Below are 20554 nucleotides of genomic sequence, written 5' to 3' on the forward strand. Positions count from 1 at the left end.
AGGTAAAATTTTAGAACTCAACAAATCTTGGGGAGGCTCTCTTCACCTCACTAGAATGTCTCATAAAAAGATGCCAACTGCAAGGGGAAAACTCCTGTGCCCCTATGTTCAGGACTCCTTTGGAAGGTAGCAAGTTGGCACTGCTTGTGGCAAGGGCCACACTTCCTATGCAGAGTTTAGTAGTAGGATAAGGCCTATAAAAGTTAATATAAGGTCTGGATGAAAGTAAGGAAATTGCAAATTACCTACGTCGCAAATTTGCAATGGGCCATTTGCTATAGAATATTCAATATACTTGTTTATTTGATGTAAAAAATCCCTAAAATCTTTCCTCCAGTGAGGCATGACAGTTAGCTGGATTATGTTCAAAAATATCCAAAACAGAGGTGATAACAAAGAAATGAAATAACTCCTCCAAATATTTAGATATACTGCCTTGAAATGAGCTTTATTTTTCTCATAAATTTGCTATTAAGCAATTTCTGAAAGGTAATGAATAACAAACAGCAATTTAAAAACTTTTCCTTCAAAGCCAGTTTACTCTTTATGGTGAATTTGTATGGGTCCTAAGTGGCATTATCTAAGGGAGGCTCATGAAACCATAAACTTGGACTACAGATTGGAGAGGTAAAAGAAGAAAATATGAAGCACATGTTAGTAAAAACAGCTTTATTTATCATACTGCTGTCTAAATAGACTGACTTGCCTTGTAAATGTCGAGTAGAATACTTTACATTTTGCACATGTCATTTAAAATTCATTATTTTATTCTCCCAATCGCAAGATGGGCCAGAATTACTGAGCCCGTTTATAGATGAGGGCACTCAGAACCAAATAGCTTAAATAATTAGTTGAATGTCGTGTAAGTGATAAATGATGTATTGAACTGAATCATTTATTTATTCATTTATTTAATCATTTATTTATTCCCCAATTTAAGGAGACTAACTTAGCAAAAAAATCTTTGCCAGGCACAGTGCTATAGTCCCTGGAGCTCACTGTTTAGTGAAGGATACAGATCCAGAAACAAAAATAATTAAAATATTAAAATTACAATGACAGCAATGTGTATAGTGTGTTTTGGGATCATGAAGTGACATTAAACTCAGGTAAAAGAAGACTTCCTAAATGAGATGATACCTGAGCCAAGCCTTACACATTACATAGGTATTAGCTAGACAGAAGAAACAAGGACCAAGTTGGGATGGGTGGGATAGTGTTCAGAAGAGATCAAGTGTTGGATCTGGGGAGTCTAAAGTGTCAGATAGGAAATTGTAAGAGACGCAGCCAAAGGCATAAGCAGGAACCAGGTCATGAAGGGTCTCGTAAGGGCCCATAGGATCCTTTATCTTATTGGAAGTGCCTGAGGGGACAGGTGGTTGGATTTTCACTTCAGATATGGCTGTGTGGAGGATAAAGTTTAGAGGAACAATATTAGAGACAGGGAGATCATTTAGGAGGTCATGACAGAAGAAAAGGGAGGATGAGGACTCAAACCAGGAGGGGAGCAGTGAGGATGAAGGAGAAAGAATGTGGTCAAGAAATATTTAGGAGGTAAAATTGATGGAACATCGTGGTGATTGACTGGAATGTGAAGGAGAGCAAGTAATCAAGGACAACTCTTCGGTTTTTAGCTTGGGTGACTTGGTGGGTGGTGGACACACTGACCAAAATGGAGAATACAGGGGAGAACTGTTGAGTGCAATGTGGGGTGCCCATGGGATAGGTTGGACACACAGGTCTGAAACTGGGAAGAAGTGGTATTGGACTATGTAGAAATGGCTGCAATCACACAGAGATACTTTGACCAATTTGAACAGTGGGCTAAGGATTGAACACTGGGGCATTTGAACGTTTACTAGAGATAATGAAAAAGATGGGAAGAATGATCAGAAAGGAGGAGGAGAATCAGGGGGTAGAGGAGTCGGGTGTTAGAAGCCAAAGACTAAAAACTTCCAGGATGATAAAATGATCAACAGAGGTCCAGTAAGACAAGAGCTGAAAAATCTCCATTGGACTGGGCAATTTGGAGGCCACTGGTAACCTTAGTGAAAACAGTTTCCAGTAGAGTGGTGGGTATAAAAACAACGTGGCCGTGTGTTGAAGAGTGAATAAGAAAGGAGTAGAGAGAGCTGATATAGATTATTTACTCTTCTTCCTACCCTTAATGTGAAAAGTTCCTGAAAAATGACTAAAGAATTTTTAAGATAACAAAGATTTGACTGCTTTTGTAGACTGAGGGGAAAAGGAGAAAGGAAGAGCCTGAAAAAGGAGGGTGGCATTTGGAACAAGATGGTTAAGAGGTTGGTTTTTGACTTGAGTTCAAATTCTATTTCCTACCACTTCATAGCTCTACACCCTTGAGCATGTTGCTTAACCACTCGGAGCCTAAATTCTTCATTTCTAAAATGGGCATATTAATACCTACCTCTTAGGACTGTTATCATTTATAGATAATATAAAGAGAGCCTTAGCACAGTACTTGGCAAATGGGAAGTATTTAGTAAACAGTTATTTTTGTTATAAAGATACAGGTGAAACAAACAAAATTATCAGATATTTTTGCCAGTTGAAACATTCTACCACCATATTAGATGTTTAGAATTTTATGTAGTCATTTTAATCCTCAATATCCTGCAATCAAACTGTACAATAAATAAATATCTTTAATCTGATGAGATTATTACTGATTATTACAGCCTAATCACAAAAGAAATATTAACATATTTATTGAAGACATTACTCAGGGTCATTTTGTACTTAAAAGAGGATATACCTTCTTTAAAGAAAAAATTCCATAGCTTTTAGATATGTTATGGTTCTCGTTTAAATGAGGATCAAATCTTCTGTCTATATGTAGATATAAATTTGTTTAGTAACCTGATTTTTGTGAAGCTGGAAAGCGACAAAATGATAAAATAAATCACACTTTCACTTTAAAACCAAGAAATGATACTTAGTGTGTTAAATTTTCTTAAATCTGCATACTTTCTCTGCATTAGGTTTCAGAATCTAAGATTCTTGACATTTAGGTCTGACCCAGATTTGTTTTGTTCTACATGAAGTGAGTTGCTTAAATTCTAAATTGACTGTAGACTAACATGCAATTTCTCATTTCCCTCTTAGTTCTTATACCATTCATAGATGTGTACTGGCTTTTTTTTTTAATTAGTGAAGATAAGGATAATGTGTGACAATATAGGCAATGAAGATGAGAAGAGGCAATTATCTCCATTAAGAACTAGAAATGTGATTATATGAATGTCTATTGCTTAATCAAGTAGGTTTTAGAGTGTCCATTAGTAAAAATGTTTATTATTAAATGTCAGCGGGGAATATAAAATAGTAGAAGAGACTCCATGGGGAGGCCTCTGGACTGGAAAACTGAATTTTGACTAATTATTCATTTCATGAACTCATGGAGCTTTTTCTTCCTCTTTTAACTTCATTCTTCCCTGACCTGACCCATTACTGTAAAAATTGGTCTGCAGATTTGACATCTGGAGAGTCTCTCTTTACCTCTTGATTCTCATGATATATTCAAGCAATTTCATGCCCTACATCTCTGTATTTATTCTCTCTTCTAAAAGTAGTCATTTCTCCCTCTATTAACTACTTAAGTTTGTTAAAGGAAAAACGTTATATTATTTTAGCTTAAATTAATACAATGTGTTTACAAACATTTTAAGTATCTTGTTGAAGAATGAGATCACAAACTCCTAAAATTCTATCTTTTCATTCAATAAGTAATGTTGAATTATTTTTATACTTTAATGTTGATTGCAATTTTTCATAGTTAGGGACAATTTTTTCATGACTATATTACTTTTGAAAACCTTTTGTAGTTAAATATCCATCTTCTTCATTACAAAATTGGAATTGGTTTTACCAATTCTCCCTAAAAAGTCATAAAGTATTGCATACAAACAGTTGTCATAATACCTACTTCATAGAATTGTTGTAAGGATTAAGTGATTAATTATTGACAATTCTTGGCACGTAGAAAATTTTCAATGAATAGTAGCTATTTCTGTGATTAAGATAAGGTAAGAGAACCAAGATTCTCTGATGGTTTTTCATTGAAACATTTTACCTTCTTTTTAGACATTAGACATTTAGACTACATTTATGTAGTCAATTTTAAACCCATAAGATATTATAATAAAAGTGCGTAACAAATATCTCTTAAAAACTTATGTTCATACTTTTAAATACAAAAGAAATAGTAAGGCTAAATCTATTTAACACATCATACAAGGTGTAATATTGTCAGGCAACGAGGCAATGTGTAATACCGTCACGACCTTTGCCAAACAGCCTGCAAAAACCTCAGCTAAGCTTAGATGGCCCTGCAGAGCCCTGGGATTGGATTCCCACCCCATCACCCAGAATTATGCTTAGCAAACCCCTCATTGAGAAAACAACTCAGACTGACTCCACAAGACACCTAGGGCCTCTTAAAACCGGAATCGTTAGGTAAATACAAGACAGTATATGGATACGTTGTATCAACTTGGACAGTGCTCAAAAACAGTGATAAGGGGGAAAAAGACAAGTTGCAGAATGGTGTGTATATCAGAACACATTTTGTTTGTATATATATATAAAAAAACAATACTAGGTACTGTTCATGGGTATATCTATATCTATATCTATCTATATAAAATATAAAAACATACTAAAAGGATACACAACACAGTTGCCTTTGGGGAGGAGGGTGGGAGAGAATGGAACTGAGAATTGATGACAAATGGAAACTTCAGCTTTATTTTTTAAACAAAAAAGACTTAAAGGAAATATGTAATCTATTAACAGTTTTTTCTTGTAAGTGGGTTTGTTAGGAGTTGTTCATTTATTCTATGCACTTTGCATTGTTTACATTTCTAAAAATAAATGGAAAATATAAAAGCTAGAGACCACTTACAGTTCAGCAGAAGGGGGTTGGTGCTGCATTACCCTTGTAATTTAGTTAAAACTAGTACATGAATCTTTCAGTTAAACTGACTTAAGTGCATATATGTTTTCCAAAATATAGGGCCATCATGCTAGCTTTGGACAATTATTTTTATGTAGTAAATATATGGAGCATCCACAGCATGCCTAGCAGTATACTACTCAGGAGTGGAAAACCCAGAGTTCTCCAAGGTTGTACAGTCCTGGTACATGAGGATAGAACCTGCTGAGGGCTGCAGTAAACCCAAAGGCATCATCTAAAAGCATTCTGCTCAAGTTCAAATATGTTTTTAAACACAATGCGAGCCAAACTAAATGGGAGTGTGAGCCAAATTCTTCCACAACTGCACATTTCCAATCTCTGGGTAGATGCTGAGACAGGACTTAACTCTTGAAAAACCATGCTAATAGCCTGTTATGAAAAGGTTTACCTCTGCAGCTTTTCTAGTAGTCGTCATGACAAGAAAAATGAAATGAATCATCTTAGTACTCAGAATAATTGGGTGGTTATTTATATGCATAAAGAAGGAAAAATAAGTTAACAGAATGCACAAAGTGTACATAGCTACAGAGGTGGATAATACGGATTTGCCTGATTTTAGTAATTAGTTTGACAGCTTCCTAGATGTGAGCTTAAATAATGGCAGATGTACCATGTGTGTTATTCAGGCCAAATGAGTGTAACAGAATGCTGAGAGAAGAGAAAAGGTCAGACGAGTGACAGACAGTCTGAGACCGTCATTCTTTATCTGTTCAAACAGTTATGTCAGTTTATTTTGGAGAAAATGTGGTGGGCCCAGGCATGGAGGGAGCCTCAGGTGGGGGGAGTGAGGCTGTTTCCCACCGGGAACAAAAGCGCACCAGGATTTCAGCCTTCACTTGCTCAGCTCCAGAAGCCCAGAGACTCCAGAGAGGGCAGAGGGAGCTCCCTAGTGGCCAGAGCCTGCAGTTCGGTCCCTCTGCCACACAGCCTGGCTGCTCGAGACAAGCCAGAACAAGAGGCAATGCAGGGCAGGCTGGAATCTGGGAGGACGAGTGGCATCTGTGGGACAAGAGACCCACTGCCCAACTTTCTTGCAAAATCATCAGACTGTAGAAGAAGCATGTGGAAGGGGAAAGAATCCGTTTTCCCCAATCACGTGTTCAATTTTTTGTCATAGTTCTGCCACTTGATCATTAATATTCAGTGGTGAGAATCCCAGAGTGTTTTGTCATCTGAATTCCCCAAATGAAAATATAAAATGACTTTCTCTGGTGGAATTGGTAGTTCTGTTTTCTGATTAGGGAATTAAATTGAGATTTTGTTTCTTTAATATATTAATCTGATGTGTTGTTTTCATTAATTCCAGAAGTGGAAAGCTAAATAACCATTTAGAAGCTGCTATTCATGAGGCCATGAGTGAACTGGACAAAATGTCTGGGACTGTAAGTTAATTTATTTTTTCATTATACTATGTTTCTTTGAAAATAAATTGTATTACACTTTTTAGTAAAGTCTCTAATATATTGTCAAGCAGCTCACGTAGCAATACTAAATTACTGGGCTCAAAAAAATACTGTTATCAGAAAAGATTCAAAGTAATTTAAGAAAAAATAACCTAGCAGTATTAACTATGTCTTTTTTCTGAGATAAGTAACTTTTGTTTTTTCCACTTAACATTCTTTTAAAATGCGAGCAGCATATTGAAATTCACACCACAGCTTTCTGCATTTGACTCTGTGAATAGCAGTGGCCATTACTGTTACCTAAATACAGTAATGCAAATTTCACTCTGTCCATAGAACAAAAAAGTGAAATTGAACAATAGAGTCAAGGTAAAGAGTATATAGACCTCTCATTTCCTTTCTCTTGTTACCTAAAAAAATAAAATATTTGGCACAAAATCCTGTTGTTAAATTATTTAACATTATAAACTCTGGTTTTAATGAAGTGGTGTCTACTTTTTCTTTACATTTTTATTGAACTGTGCATATAACAGCATTGAATGTGAGAAGTTTAATCATTGTCCTCTAATTCACATATTGGCTAATGTAAACACTCAAAATATAATTTTGGTAATCTCTAAAAGAAAGTGAATTATCTTAAGCTATTCAGCAAAGAAAGGTAATTCACTTTTACTTGACACTTTGTGTTAACAAGGTTATCTGAAACCCATCCAGTGGCTACTGAATGACAGATCTAAGTTATAGATTCACAGAGTGCTGGGATTGGTATGGGCTTTAGAGATTTTGTGATCCAACCCATCATTTCACAGATGGGCGAATTGAGGCCCTAAGATTTTAAATTTCCTGCTAGAATTGTAGGAAAATTTTAATTACAAATTCAAATGTCTTCTAGGGCCAAATACTATAAGTAAATAAGTAAAGTGGGTCAGATACGAGAAAAACAGCAATTTGAGTGGATTGAGAAATGCCAACCAAGATGCACTGGTCAGGGTAGGCTACCTACCAACTGCCTACCAACGCTCAGTCTTAGAGGCTCAACCAAGTGAGCTATTGCTGACTTGGGTCTGGTTCTGGTTGGGGAAGGGCTTGCTCCACGGTCATTCTGGGGCTTCGGTTCTTTCTATATCTAGTGTCCACCATTCCTTAGGGCCTCAGAGTACTCCACTATATCCTTTGTATCCAGCCCAGCAGGTGAGAGAAGAGAATGCCAGGATAGATTTTATGGGCCAGGCCCGAAAGCTCATCACTTCTGCTGACTTTCCACTGGTCTGACCCAATGATATGGCCTTCTTAACTCACGTGGACTAGGAAATGTACTATACCATGTGCCTGCTCAGGAAGAAGAGAAAATGGGTTTGGCAAGCATCTTGCTAGTCTCTGCCTCAGGACACTGGGCCTTTGTGGCCAGCAGGCAGTCGGGAGTGATGAGGACTGTGGCAACATGGGGGACGTGCTCTCTCTAGAAGGAACTCCTTCTTCCGTGCTCCAGCAGATCTGAGCCATATGGGGAATTGTGCCAGTGTTGCAAGATCTTCCCATTTTTCATGAGACACTAGAAGTGTAGAAGTAAAATTTCTCATTTTTCAGTGTTGACAACTATTTTTAAACTATTAGAACACCATATGGTTAAATGAAATACCTTTTCAGGCCACATTTGGTCCACAGGTTACTAGTTTGCAGTCTTGGATAAAGGCTTCTTTCCTCAATTTTAAATAGATTTCAGTTATCGCTCTTTATCAGAGACTAGTGATTTTAAAAATATATATGGAGGGGTTAGGAGGAAGAGGCAGTTTGAGAAATTCATAGATGTTATTTTTGAATTTTAAATATTGTTTTTTAAAAAGCTCTCTGCATTTGACTCTGAATAGCATTGGCCTTTGCTGTTATCTAAATGTTATTTTTAAAACATACAATTGAGCCAACTTACGTTGGATCTTGAGAGCTGATTGTGCACATCTCTTCGTAACTGAGTTCTGTGATACCACGTTGGTGGCTTGAAATTGGCCATAGTGGAAGTATTTACACTACAGAAATTGGCTATGCTAATTTGTGTCCCGCCACGGGGGCGCTGGTTGTTAAGCATTTGCTACATCACTGCCTTGGCCTCATCCTGCCTTTCCTGGGTCTTGACCTTGCCCTCTCCTATCAGCAGCCAATACAACATGGGGCACCTGATCACTTCCCTAGCACCTGCCCTCTGCCCCTCAAAACCATACTTGCTGTCTGATACCTGGCAGTCATGCTCTGCTATTGCCCCACCACTGATCAGTCTGATACACAGCCCTAAATGCTGCTAGTTTCTGCGTTAGTATATAGAGATGAGTTGTATTAACTGCTCTTCCCAGACTACGCAAGCTTAGATCTGCCAACAGATGGTAGTGGTATTCTATTTTCCATCCTGATTCTTCTCACAAATAAACCTTCTTGGGCTGAGCTGTGTGCATGTTCTTATATTCTTTGACCCTTCTTAGTAGTTGTAAAATAAGTCGGGTGATGAAGTAAAGAAGAAAACGTGTTCTGTATGTATTTATCCACTTTTCCAGACTCTAGTGAAATTGGTGATCTAAGGATCTCTGATAGAAAAGGCCTAATTTTTGTCTTAAATGTACAGCAGCGGTAGCAACTGCACATCACATTTCCCATGCTTGATTTTTCTTCAGATCCTCCTTTGTGTTCCACTGTTTTGGGGGTCCACAGAGTATTGCTCTGCTTGTCAATTTCCAGGATTCCTCATTCTCTGTAGTGGCTGTGGGTGCACTGAGATCTGGGGTCTCGGTAAAAATTTTAAATGCCTCAGGATAGCAGTGATTGAAAATGAAAGCTGGAGTCTGTTTTCTACCCTGCTTCTTTGTCAGAAATCATATGGTGTTTGTTATTTCAATTTCTGTTGTTGTTTTTTTTCTTCTGCCTCTTTATTTCCAGGTTCACCAAATCCCACAGGGAGACAGACAAATGAGACCTCCCAAACCCAAGAGGAGGAAGATCTCCAGATAACAGGGACTACTCCACCAATGCGCAGTGTTTATTAAAGGAATGTGCACAGATATATCTGTATATAGGTATTGATATAGCCACTGTTATATCAATATTTATACTATGGCAGATAGTTACCACCACCACAGGGTGCTAAAAGAAACAGTGATACAATATTTTTTTGATCAGGAATGATGATGAATGCTGGAAAAACCAATCAAAATCCCTGAAGGATGAGAGTGATAAATGGTCAAGAGATTACTGAGAAACTCTTTTTTCTATGATACTAAAATTGTGATTATAAGAAATAGTCCAAATGTTTCTGAAGAATTTTCCATGTTGTATATAAAATACAGAATTTCATGGTGATATCAGAAATGTAAATATTGTACAATATTGTCATGTACAAGCGTACCTAATGCACACTTTATCTTTTATTGTACAAAGAAATAGTGTACAAAATTCTTTGGTTTCTATGGAGTACACCTACCAGAGACTACCAGTGTAAAGTGATAAATAAAAATACAACCTAAATGCTTTTCTATGATAATGTAAAAGATGCTGTTTTTGTATCTAACAGCAGAGAAAAGGCATGATGATGTATTACCTGAATTATGACATACACTGCACACCACTGAGTGTCATTTATATTGTCTGTTTGGAATGAACCTTGCCTGGAAGTGCTGGACTTGATTTCGGGTGTCTAGGAAATCAAAACCTTGCAGATTTCTAAAGGGATGAGGGCTCACAGGTCTAAATTAAGAATTCAGAAACTGCAACCATTTGTTGCATATTTTTTTTACCTAAGTTTTAAAGTAGAATAGGTTTTATAAAAAAAAAATCTTAGATGGACTATTTTACTCAGTCATTTCTGTAGTTAATGTGTGATAGCCACCTGTTGAATTAGATAGCTTATGCTGTACCACCGTTGATGCTCAGAGTTGAGTTTTTTGCAAACAATACCTGACAAGATAAAACTTTCTGTTTCCATACATGGAGGCTGGAGCCCCACCTTGAAACCATTATCAGAGGTAAGGTTGGTTAAAATTCAGTTTTTTTGTAGTGGAAAAAATAAATATGAATCATCAAAGCAAGTTTCATATCCATTCATCAGTATTACTTAAACCAGAAGTTAAGGTGGCTTACAAAATTATTAGCAATGGTAATTTTTTATCAGTATTATGTAACATATCAGATTTATTTTATTTAAAGAATTATTTATACCATTAACAGATTCTTATATATATATTAATGTGGCTGAAATGTGCAGGTTAAATCTATTAACCAAATTATTTATATTATATTAAGCAAGAAAAAAAATGTGAAACAAATGTAGAGAGAAAATACTACATTACAAGTATACAAACCTAAAACTGTGAGCCATTGTAAAGTACAAGGTTATTAATAAGAAATGTAGCACAACATCATTTTTCGTCTTTTTTTCACGATTTTTGTGGTGGTGGTGATAACCCTATCTCCCAGGCAACCGAGCAAATTTTCAGGCCTCCAGCCTGACTTCCATTGATGGATTATTAAAAGAAGGGTTCCATTATCCCTTTATTCTTAGAAGCACCAGCTCCCACCCCCAAACCCTTAAAATCCCTAGAGAGCGCTGCCTCATCCTCTAACCTGGAGCTCACTCAACAGTTTAATGCTCAGGCTATGCGAGGTTCTCCAATAGCGGGCTCTGAATCCCCAAATGCCCACCACCTCCCTTACTCCTCCTCTCTCATCCACCTCCACAAAATCCTCAGTTCCGTGATGTAGCAGAGTTCCAGTAACTCAGGAAAAAGGAGACCAAGGTCATTCCTCCAGTTGGTTTTTTGGGGCCACAGCAGAGCTCTCCACCTGGGTTCACTTGATAGCAACAGCTCTTAGTTCTTCCCCCAGGTCTCCAGTGTCTCTGTGTCCTTTCCACTTTCACCCTCACCTACCCCCAAGCCTGATGGAACGCAACTGGCCACACTGGGCTTCAAGGCCTGGAGGCAGGAACCCTTCGTTCTGGGGGTAGGTTCATTTTGTCTTTTGTGTAATGGTGTGATTGCCTGCTCGGTCTCTTGTGCAGTCACCTGAAGTAATCTTTTGTGTAGTTTAGTTGACACATTTTTGTTTTAAGTTGATGTGTTTGGTATATTTAACCGTTAATGTTGTCTTTTTTTCTTTTTTGCACCAACTGCTTTTCTCCTGTTTTGTCTACATGGTTGTTTTTATTCACAGATAGGCGCATATGTGTTGTTTGTGTGTTGGGTGTGTCTGCCTATATGTAGGGGGGTATGTGTGTGGATATATAGGAGTTTTTTTTAGCCTTTGAGTTTTTGTCTTCAGACTGAGTTTGTGTTGACCAAGCCTTCTTTTTGATATTTTCAGCTAATTAGTTTTATGCTTCCCCCACCAATGTGTACTTTACATCAATAGACCATGTAAAGTATGTCTGCCCATGGTTTCACTGGTTGCTTACGGCTTTGATGTGGGTGCTAGGTGTTGTTGTCTCAGTCCACACAGGGTTTTTTTCCCTCAATCTTTGACAGTTATATGGTTTCGTGTAAGCAGTTAATGTAAATATTGTTAGCATTACAGGTCATGCAGTGCTGTAACATTTTTTTAAATGTTGCACCTACTTTACAATTAAAAAATTGGTCACTCGTACTTGAATTTTGCCCATAGAGCCATTTCTTTCTCTTTGTATTGAAACCAAGTCATTTTTTAAAAATGAGGGCTAGCCCTTCTACGTTAGTACATTTTTTATTCCCTAAAACAATTTTTTTTTTCCCCAACAAATCTGAGAATGGAAACAGAATGAAAAAATTTTTGCTCTTTTAAAGAACATAATAATCCCTCTTGGAAGAGGAAATCTAATTTTATTTTGTGTCCCTTAACAGTCTTAGGAAGCACAAGGAGAATAAACTACACCTTTAAGTAGTTTTTAAAGATTATTTCAAACGAGTGAAAATTAACTGAGCAGCTCTTGTTTGATTTGTCTTGTTTGTAGCATTAGAAGCAATCAGGGCTTTTATTTATTTAAAGGAACATTTTTGGTTTGTACTTTTCAGTCCGTTATGAATGTAAATGCTTTAAGAAGAATATTCGTCCCTTGTGATATCATGGGCCGTTTTTAGTCTTTCATTTGGACCCTGACTTTGAGTTATTTGCTATGTCTGTTTTTTAAGGAAACGCAACCTTCTTTTTTGAACATAACACTGCAGAATTGTGGGAGGAGCAGAGGGTGGTTATTTTGCTTTCTGTAAGTTTTATGAAGATTCGCAACTGACTTATCCCATGAGGTGATTCCTTTTTCATGTCAGACCATGATAACACATTGTAGTTAACTTCAGTAATCTTCTATGCAGTTTGCAATGTTCCCTTGTAAGTCACAAGCAGTTTTGCATTGAGATTTTAAAATCCAAGATGCTTAAGATGCTGGTGACATTCCTCTTTCTGAAAAGAAAGCCAAGATTCTAGATCTTCCTGAAAATCTGATATCTTGTTTACTTTGCCCATTTATTTATGCCCAAACAGTATAACGCAAGACTCAAGACTTTTCAATGTAGGTTCAATGTAGTGTATAAGATGAGTTGTGCATTACTTGATTCATTTGGGGACTATGAACAAATAATATCAACCAGCCAGAACTGTAATATTGAATTAGTTTTTCTTTTTCATTCATTCACTGTATCACATTTGCATTAGCCAAAGAGATAAGAACATTAGTAATTCACATGTGTCAAGAACCCAGATGTGAATATTAAATCAGTGAGCCAAAAAGCAATAAACAACTCAAGCATGGGAAATCCTGCTACCAGTGGGGAGTCTGATATAGAGAAAAATATATAAAAAGCGTTATCTTCAAATATGAAAGATTAATTTGTATCTACTGTAAATATGTATTATCAGCCTTACCTGCTTTTATACACACTGTGTGTGTACCTCAGTGACCTTTTATAAACCGGAAAAGTGGTTGATTTAATAATTTGTTATGTAAATACAAAGTTGTCTATAAATTGGAAAATTTGATGCCAGATGGCTTCACAATATACAAATGTGTTTTGTAACATCATGCCTTTATGGGTGAAGTATAAATACACTGGATTATCTGTGTAGAAGAGTAGCAATTTACATTTCACCTGCATTTCAAATGGATATTTTTTATCCAAATGGTTATACTCTTAGGAGAAAAAGATGACCTGAATATTTTCAAAGTGAAAAACAAATATGGTTTTGAATTCAGCAAAACTGAAAACTCTTTTTCACACTCAAGAGTCTGTTCAATTCCATGCTAAATGCCTTGTATCATGAGATTTCCATAGGAGATTCATTGATCCAGGACTGGGATCTACATAGGAAACCTCCCTAAACTGAATTATTCTACTTTAGAGACAGACTGTGCCTCTTAATTTCTAAATCTTAGGCAGAGGAAGAACCATAGCCTTCTTATTGCTTTTTAACTTATTCTTTTCTGCTTTGTTTCCATACACATTGGAAACCACACAGATAAACAGGGCCTAGTTCTTGTGCAACAAGGTGTCTACAGAGTGTTACCTCAACTCAGGGCTTCTCAACCTTGGCGCTATTGATCATGCTTTGTTGTGGGGGCCGTCCTGTGCCTTATAGGATATTTGGCAGCCTCCCTTGCCTTTACCCACCAGATGCCAGTAGCATCCCTTCCAAGTTGTAACAATTAACAGTGACTCCTGACATTGCCAAATGTCACCTGAGGTGGGAGTGGGGAGTGGGGCAGGGGTGGGAGACAAAGTGAGATTTGAAAACCACTGCCTTAATGGAACCAGTTAGGGAACATATGTCTGTGTAAAATATGGGCCTGTTTTGCATGCTACAATCACCAGGAAACTGATTCCTAGATCAAAATCCAAAACAAAATCCATGCCAAATGAGTGCTTCTCAATCTGTGGTTAAGGAAGTGAGTACATTAGCTTCAGTTTCATTTTGAACACATTTGACACTTTTCATCATAAGACCCAGGACAACCATGTTTGAGAACTCCCAGGTAGGGCTTTGGAGAGTTACCCAAATACTGTGGTTCAGAGTTTGCAAGAAGACCGATAGCCCATTTTGCTTAATGCAAGGAGCTTCAGATAGTGGAAGGCTTCCCAATGATAGTGTACCTGCCTCCATTGGGTCAAGATGAGGAATTTGGCCAAGGGGACCATGTTATGCATGTATTTTAATAGCTCTCTACAGCAGCCTGGTTCAGGTATCAGTAGTTTTTGTGTGATCCTCTTATAAGTTCTGACAGAATCAGTTCAGTAGATCTTGGAGATGTCATCGATATATTTATTCATTCAATAAATATTTCTCGAGTCTCACTCTGTGCCACACGCTGTGCGCAGCAATGAGGATTCAATAGTGAATGAGACAAGCTCATTCTCTGCCCTCACAGAGCTGCCCAAGGAGGTGCCAGTTAAACATGTATGATAAAGGGTGCTAAGGGCTGGGATAGAGGAGCACATGGCAGGCCCCAGACTGGGTCAGTGGGGGTGGGGCTTGAGTGAAGATCAGGGAAAGACGAATAGGAATCAGGCAAAAGAGAAGTGTGTGGCATGGAGGAGGGTAAAAGAGAGCATGTTCGGGGCAGAGAGAATGGCGTGTGTAAGCGTGAGACAAGAATGGCTGAAGAGTAGAGTGCAAGGTGGAGTTACGAAGAGAATGGCAGAGGGGGAGTCTGGGCAAGGCTTGTCAAGACTTTGCACTGTAGTATAACAGTAATGGGGAACTATTGTAGGGCTTTAGGGAGGGGTGATGTGATCAGGTTTGTGTTTTAAAAAGATTATTCTGACTGCAGTGTGAAGAACAGGCAATTGGAGGGGAACAACACTAAAGAGCAAATATCTCATTTCAAATGCAACATTTTTTAAAAGTATGTACTTCCTCAAAAATTAAAAAAAAAACCTGGGCCCACCGTAATTCTTCATATTACATTTGTTGAGCAAGTTCTATCTCAGTCTTGAGGTATGTATTTAAATATATATATGTGTAAATTCACTTGAATGGTCATGAAGAAATGCTATCCAGTACACTTAGAGTTACTGCAACAACATCATTCCCTATTTCTTTTACACAAATTAGTCCTCTATTGGTAAAGCAATAACGTTTCTACTTTGATGATCAGAGGTTGGGAAAGTTTGAAATCCCAAAGCATTTTGTTAAATTGTTAGAAAGCAAGGCCTGCTAACCCGAATACACAGGTAAGTGTAGGTCAGGTATGGGCCTTTGGCATGAACACTTCATCCTCTACATCTCCATAGGAAAGCAGAAAGCTGCAAAGGAGCATGCAAGATGCCGGAGGTACCAGGTGAGCACCAAGGATTATGAAAGCACAGGAAAGCAGGACGACAGGGAGTCAGGGCCCAGAACAAGGCCATCTGGCTGCAGGGACCTCTGGCCCACAGCAGGGGAGACCACAATGGCCTTTCATCCTCCATTGCAGCCCCTGATTATGTACATGCCCTTCAAAGTATCCCCAACCACAATTAGTCACCTCCTACGTTCAATGAACATTGAACTTCAGGGCTTTTTAAAGCTAATTATCCATTAAAAAAAAAAAAAAAAAAACAGAGGCACTCAATAACAGTCATCCAATCTTGTGGTCCAGAGGCAAGCGAATAGCCCTTCATTCTAGCACAGGGTCCTGTACACAGGAAATGGACCCTCAACAGGGAGGCAACCCATTATAGCCTTTACAGACTGGGCCCTGGAGCGGGGTCGTCTGCATTCAAATCTTGGCCGTGCCACTAACTAGTTGTTGGACTTTGGGCAATTACTTAACCCATCTGTGCTTAGCTTCCTTGTCTAAAGAAGGCCTGGGTGGGGTGTGTGTGTGTGTGTGTGTGTGTGTGTGTGTGTATATAATAATAGCACTTCCCTCTTGGGGTTGATTAAGGATTGAATGAGATGATGCAGCTAAAGTGCCTGGCACATAGCAGGCACTCAGAGAATGTTTGTTGTTAATATACAGTTTGAAAGATTTAGATTAGAAAAGAGAACTTCCTGCCAGTGAAAGGTGTGGTCAAACATAAGGAAGAGTTGGTGTCTGGAGTTACTGTGTCTCCCCAGGAAGCCTTTGAAGTTAGGCGAGTGGGGTACCTGTCCGGGGCAGCTCTGCCCAGAGCTGACTGCATCATAGAGGCCTTTTCTGGTTCTCCCCTCCCAGCCCAGAGTTTCTGGATCTATTACCCAGGATGTTTCTTAGATGAATTCTACCGTCCGTAATGCCACATGTAGTACTGGACCAGCAAAATGATTTCCTAATACACTAGTCTGGAAAATGATTTCTCCAAGAAGTTAAGTGCATTGGCTGTGGTAACCAGACCAGAAACAGAACTTCTAACCTTCAGCCTCAGAGTGAAGTTGGAACCGGCTCTTCAAATAAGTAGCTCAAGATCTGAAAAGTTTAAACAACTTAAAATCAGTCAAATTGAAGAATGCAGGGTTTGGCAAAGGGAAAAGTATATCTGACTTAAGAGACTGAATTTGGGGTCTTAGTTCTTGCCACTAACTGGCTCCATGATTTAGGACAAATCACTAAAAAGATCCTGGGACCAGAATCCTAGTGTGAATGTGACCTCAGGCAAATTACCCTGTCGGTGCCTTAGTTTCATCATCTGAAAAATGGGTATAATAGAGTCATAAAATTGCTTGAGGATTAAATAAACTATGTGACATACTTAGAAGAATGTCAGGCATAGCGTGCTCTGCAAGTCTAGCTACTGTTAACAATAGAGGCTGAGCCTCCCTCAGTTCCTTCATCGATGGATGGGAATGGCACAGCCCTCACTATCTTAAAGAAAGAAACAGTCTTCTGTGGGGTGGTCACCTATCGCGGTCTTGCTGTCCACATTTAACCATTTATTTCTCTTCCCTGATTTAAACGTGAGTGCTCTTGAGAGGAGTAAGACTTTGTATTAAGGAAGAATCTGCAAGTTCCCAAAAGATTCGAGAATGTGAAAGGTGGGAGGAAGGTGTTCAGAACTATCTAGGATTAGCTGTACTCAGAAGACTAGCATGAAAATGAAAAGAGATAATACACTGAGGCCTGCTTTTCAAAGGGGAAAGAACTAATCTAAAGTGGGAGTATTTTTAAGTGCTAGTAAGGATTATTATTTATTTCTTAATTGGAAGTTTATGTCTAAATACTTACCTAGACTTTTCAGACTGTTAAGCCTTAGGCACATCTTGATAAAAAAAAACGGGGGGGGCAGAATTTGTTAAACACTGATGGAGGGAGTAGGTTTAGCTGAACACCTAGCTCCCAGGGGCAGGGCCTCTTCGGGGTTTCCTGCCTGCTCAGCTCCCTGGGCCTCTGCGGAACACTGCATGTGGGGAACGTGGCCAGGAGGCCTGGTCGCCCTAGGCTTTGGTCTCTGAACTGTAACTGAGTACCCCCAGAACATAGCTTTCTCTGCCAAGTTAATCTTAAATAGCTTTCATGGTCAGGCAAGATATCCTTAGGAAATCATCTGTGACCTTTTACAGGCTCTGTCCCCCTTTTCCGATCAAATAGGGATTGTCTTGAATCGGTAGGTTCCTTTAAATTTCAAAACAAGCATGGAGGTTCAGGAGCCTGTGATTTCAGGCTGAGTCTCACTGTTCTGGTTTATTTGGCAAGGAGTGGGAAGCAAAAATTCACAGGAGCTGGAAAAGAAAGCATGCAAGAATTGGAATGGAGAAATGCACTGGCTCTCTCCGGACGTGCCATCTGTCTGAGCAAGAGTCAGCAGAGGCGAGGAGAGACTGTTTCCTCTCCTTTCTCTTGGCTTTCCAGCTCGTCCCAAGTTTCCGAGACAGTCCTGGAGCAGGTGAGGCTGCTGGGAGGAGGGGAAAGTGTGTGCACTGTGTCTCGTTAGGCCATCAGTTCGGCCAAAAGAAATCAGGCCGTAGCGATTGCCATTGTGAGGAGCCCACGGCTTTCTGAGTAGACAACAAAATAAAAAAGAGGTGTAGTTCCTGCCTCAAAGGATAGCTTTCCTTGTCCTAAAGCAATGGTTTCCAAACTCTGTTATCAGAAATTCCTATCAGTAAAATAAAAATAAATTGAGAACATACTACATACAAGTAAATGCATGTGTATGTGTGTGCATACTACTGAATTAATCTATCATGAGTGTTATAAAACATACAAAGCAAAAAGTAGGAAAGGCTGAGAAAAACCAAAGAGAAATAGAAGTTTTTATATTTCCCTCCCTCACCCCAATGGATTATCTTGCATCATGCCTGGGGGGTATGCATTCAACTTTGGAAATCACTCTAAAGCGATGAAATAGTGGAAAGTTATGTTTCTCCATCGAGCAAAGGCAGTGATGGAACCAAACCATCAAAGGGAGCTCCTTGAGGAGGGGCCCAGGTTTTCTTATCCAACTTTCTATGTTCAATTCTAATTAAATTGTAAAGGAAAGAAGAAAGGAAGGAAAGCATTCCTGAAAATCTGATAACTGACGTGGAATGTATGTTTTATATTGGGTTATGTAAATAACTTGGATGTTCTATAAGTTCAAACTATCTACTAAATATGTATCTTTGGATGTGAGACAGGGGAACTGTCAGGTTCTGTCACCTACTCAGGAGAGTTGTTGACCCAGTGTGCAAGGGACTGACCACAGGCCCAGTACTGCCTGTGCCACACTTGGTAGGAGTAAGAGGTCACGCCAACGCCACGGGAGGCCTGCCAGCTCACAGACCTGGATCAGGCACCCTAACCGTGCACATGCATGTGGACTCCATGCACCCCCAGCCTCAGGAGAATTCTGGAGCTTTCTTGACATGTACCCAAGGTGTGTGATTCTAGGCAGCTCATTCCTAAGGTGATGGTATTGTGGGAAAGGAGCTGAACTGGGTTCTAGTCCCAGCTCTGCTGTTAGTTGTGTGACCTTAAACAAGTGCCCTAACTTCTCTGAACCTGAGTTTTCTCATCTGTCCCTAGGGGCACTGATACTACCCTATCTGCCCCACAGGGCTATCGTGAAGTTAACATGAATGCACATACGAAGGTGCTTTGCAAAAACTACAAAACATCAGCCAAATGAAGTCAAGGTGTTCAGACTCACGTGTTAAGGTCTTTTCAAGGGATAAAGACAAACTTTTCTTAGAGATCCTAGAGTTAACTATCCTGAGGATTTTCCTCTTGAGGAGCCCAGCTCAGAGGGAAACTGGTTCATGGTAGATTTCTAATCTGAACCCAGAGCTCTGGAGACTTTATAAGCATAAAAAATAAATCAAGTAGGCAATGAAGACTTCCGTAAAGCAATTTCGGTAAACTTCCACACTTCCAGGTAATGCCAAGATTTCCAAGGGATGTAATTTGTTTGTTCATTCGTTCACTCAAAAGTATTTATAGAGCATCTTATCTCTGATGTAAAGTAAGACTTAAAAAGGCCCCTCAAGGGCTCATGTTCCAGTGGGTGGTAAAGACATGTAAACAATTGTTGCAGTACACTGACAAGAGCCATGAGCCAGGTATGAATTACAAAGAGCTTTGGAATACTGGGAGGCTTAAATATTGGGGAATCAGGTAAGTGATTATGGAAGAGTAGGAGTTCAGGCATTGCTAGCAGGAGTAAAAGATGTTCCAGAGAGAGGGAATGAAGTGTAAAGGCCAGGGGTGGGGGTGGCGCATGGGAAGAGGCAGAGAAGAACATGATTTTCTGGGAACTGTGAAAGATTCATTAAGTCTTGAACGTAATGTCCAGGAAGGAGAAAGGGTGGAGGTGGGGTGCCAGGAGATCTTCTAGGCCAGCAGAACATGGAAAGCCATTTGAAACATTTTAAACCAGATGAGTAACAGCCATTCATTCATCTATACACATAGCAACAGATGTTTATTGTGCTTAGCATATGCCAGCACTATTCTAGGATACAATGGTAAATATGACGGCCATGTTCCTACCCTCATAGAATGTATAGTCTAGTGTCAAAGACCGACACCAAAAAATTATGAAAGTGTACTGAGTGTGAAGATTCTACGGCACCATATAATTTTCTTTTAGAAAGGTCATCCTGATCGTAGTATAGGGATGGATAATTTTTCCTATCCTTCTGGAAAAATGCCAACAGCTCAAGTTTGCTCCACTGACCTCAAGGTAAAAACCCAGTTGCCCTCTGAGAGGCTCAGTCAAGATATCATTGACCCCTGAAATTAAGGCATGGAGAATGGCCAGGTTAAGGTCAGCAATCT

General features: G+C 39.0%; 1 protein-coding gene across 14 annotated transcripts in view; it reads left to right on the top strand.

The window, feature by feature from the left end:
• Positions 1-10006, top strand: part of MBD5 (methyl-CpG binding domain protein 5) — a 408863-nt gene extending 398857 nt beyond the window's left edge. For all 14 annotated transcript variants that reach the window (XM_087435146.1, XM_087435150.1, XM_087435153.1 and 11 more), the window contains 2 exons: positions 6303-6378; positions 9322-10006. In XM_087435146.1, the coding sequence (XP_087291272.1) occupies positions 6303-6378; positions 9322-9393 (148 nt within the window). In that variant the 3' untranslated portion in view covers positions 9394-10006. The remainder of the gene's footprint in view (positions 1-6302; positions 6379-9321) is intronic.
• Positions 10007-20554: the final 10548 nt, after the last annotated feature.

This window comes from Ceratotherium simum, chromosome 9, assembly GCF_057802395.1.
Source record: "Ceratotherium simum simum isolate JZ-2026a chromosome 9, ASM5780239v1, whole genome shotgun sequence".
Lineage (NCBI taxonomy): Eukaryota > Metazoa > Chordata > Mammalia > Perissodactyla > Rhinocerotidae > Ceratotherium > Ceratotherium simum.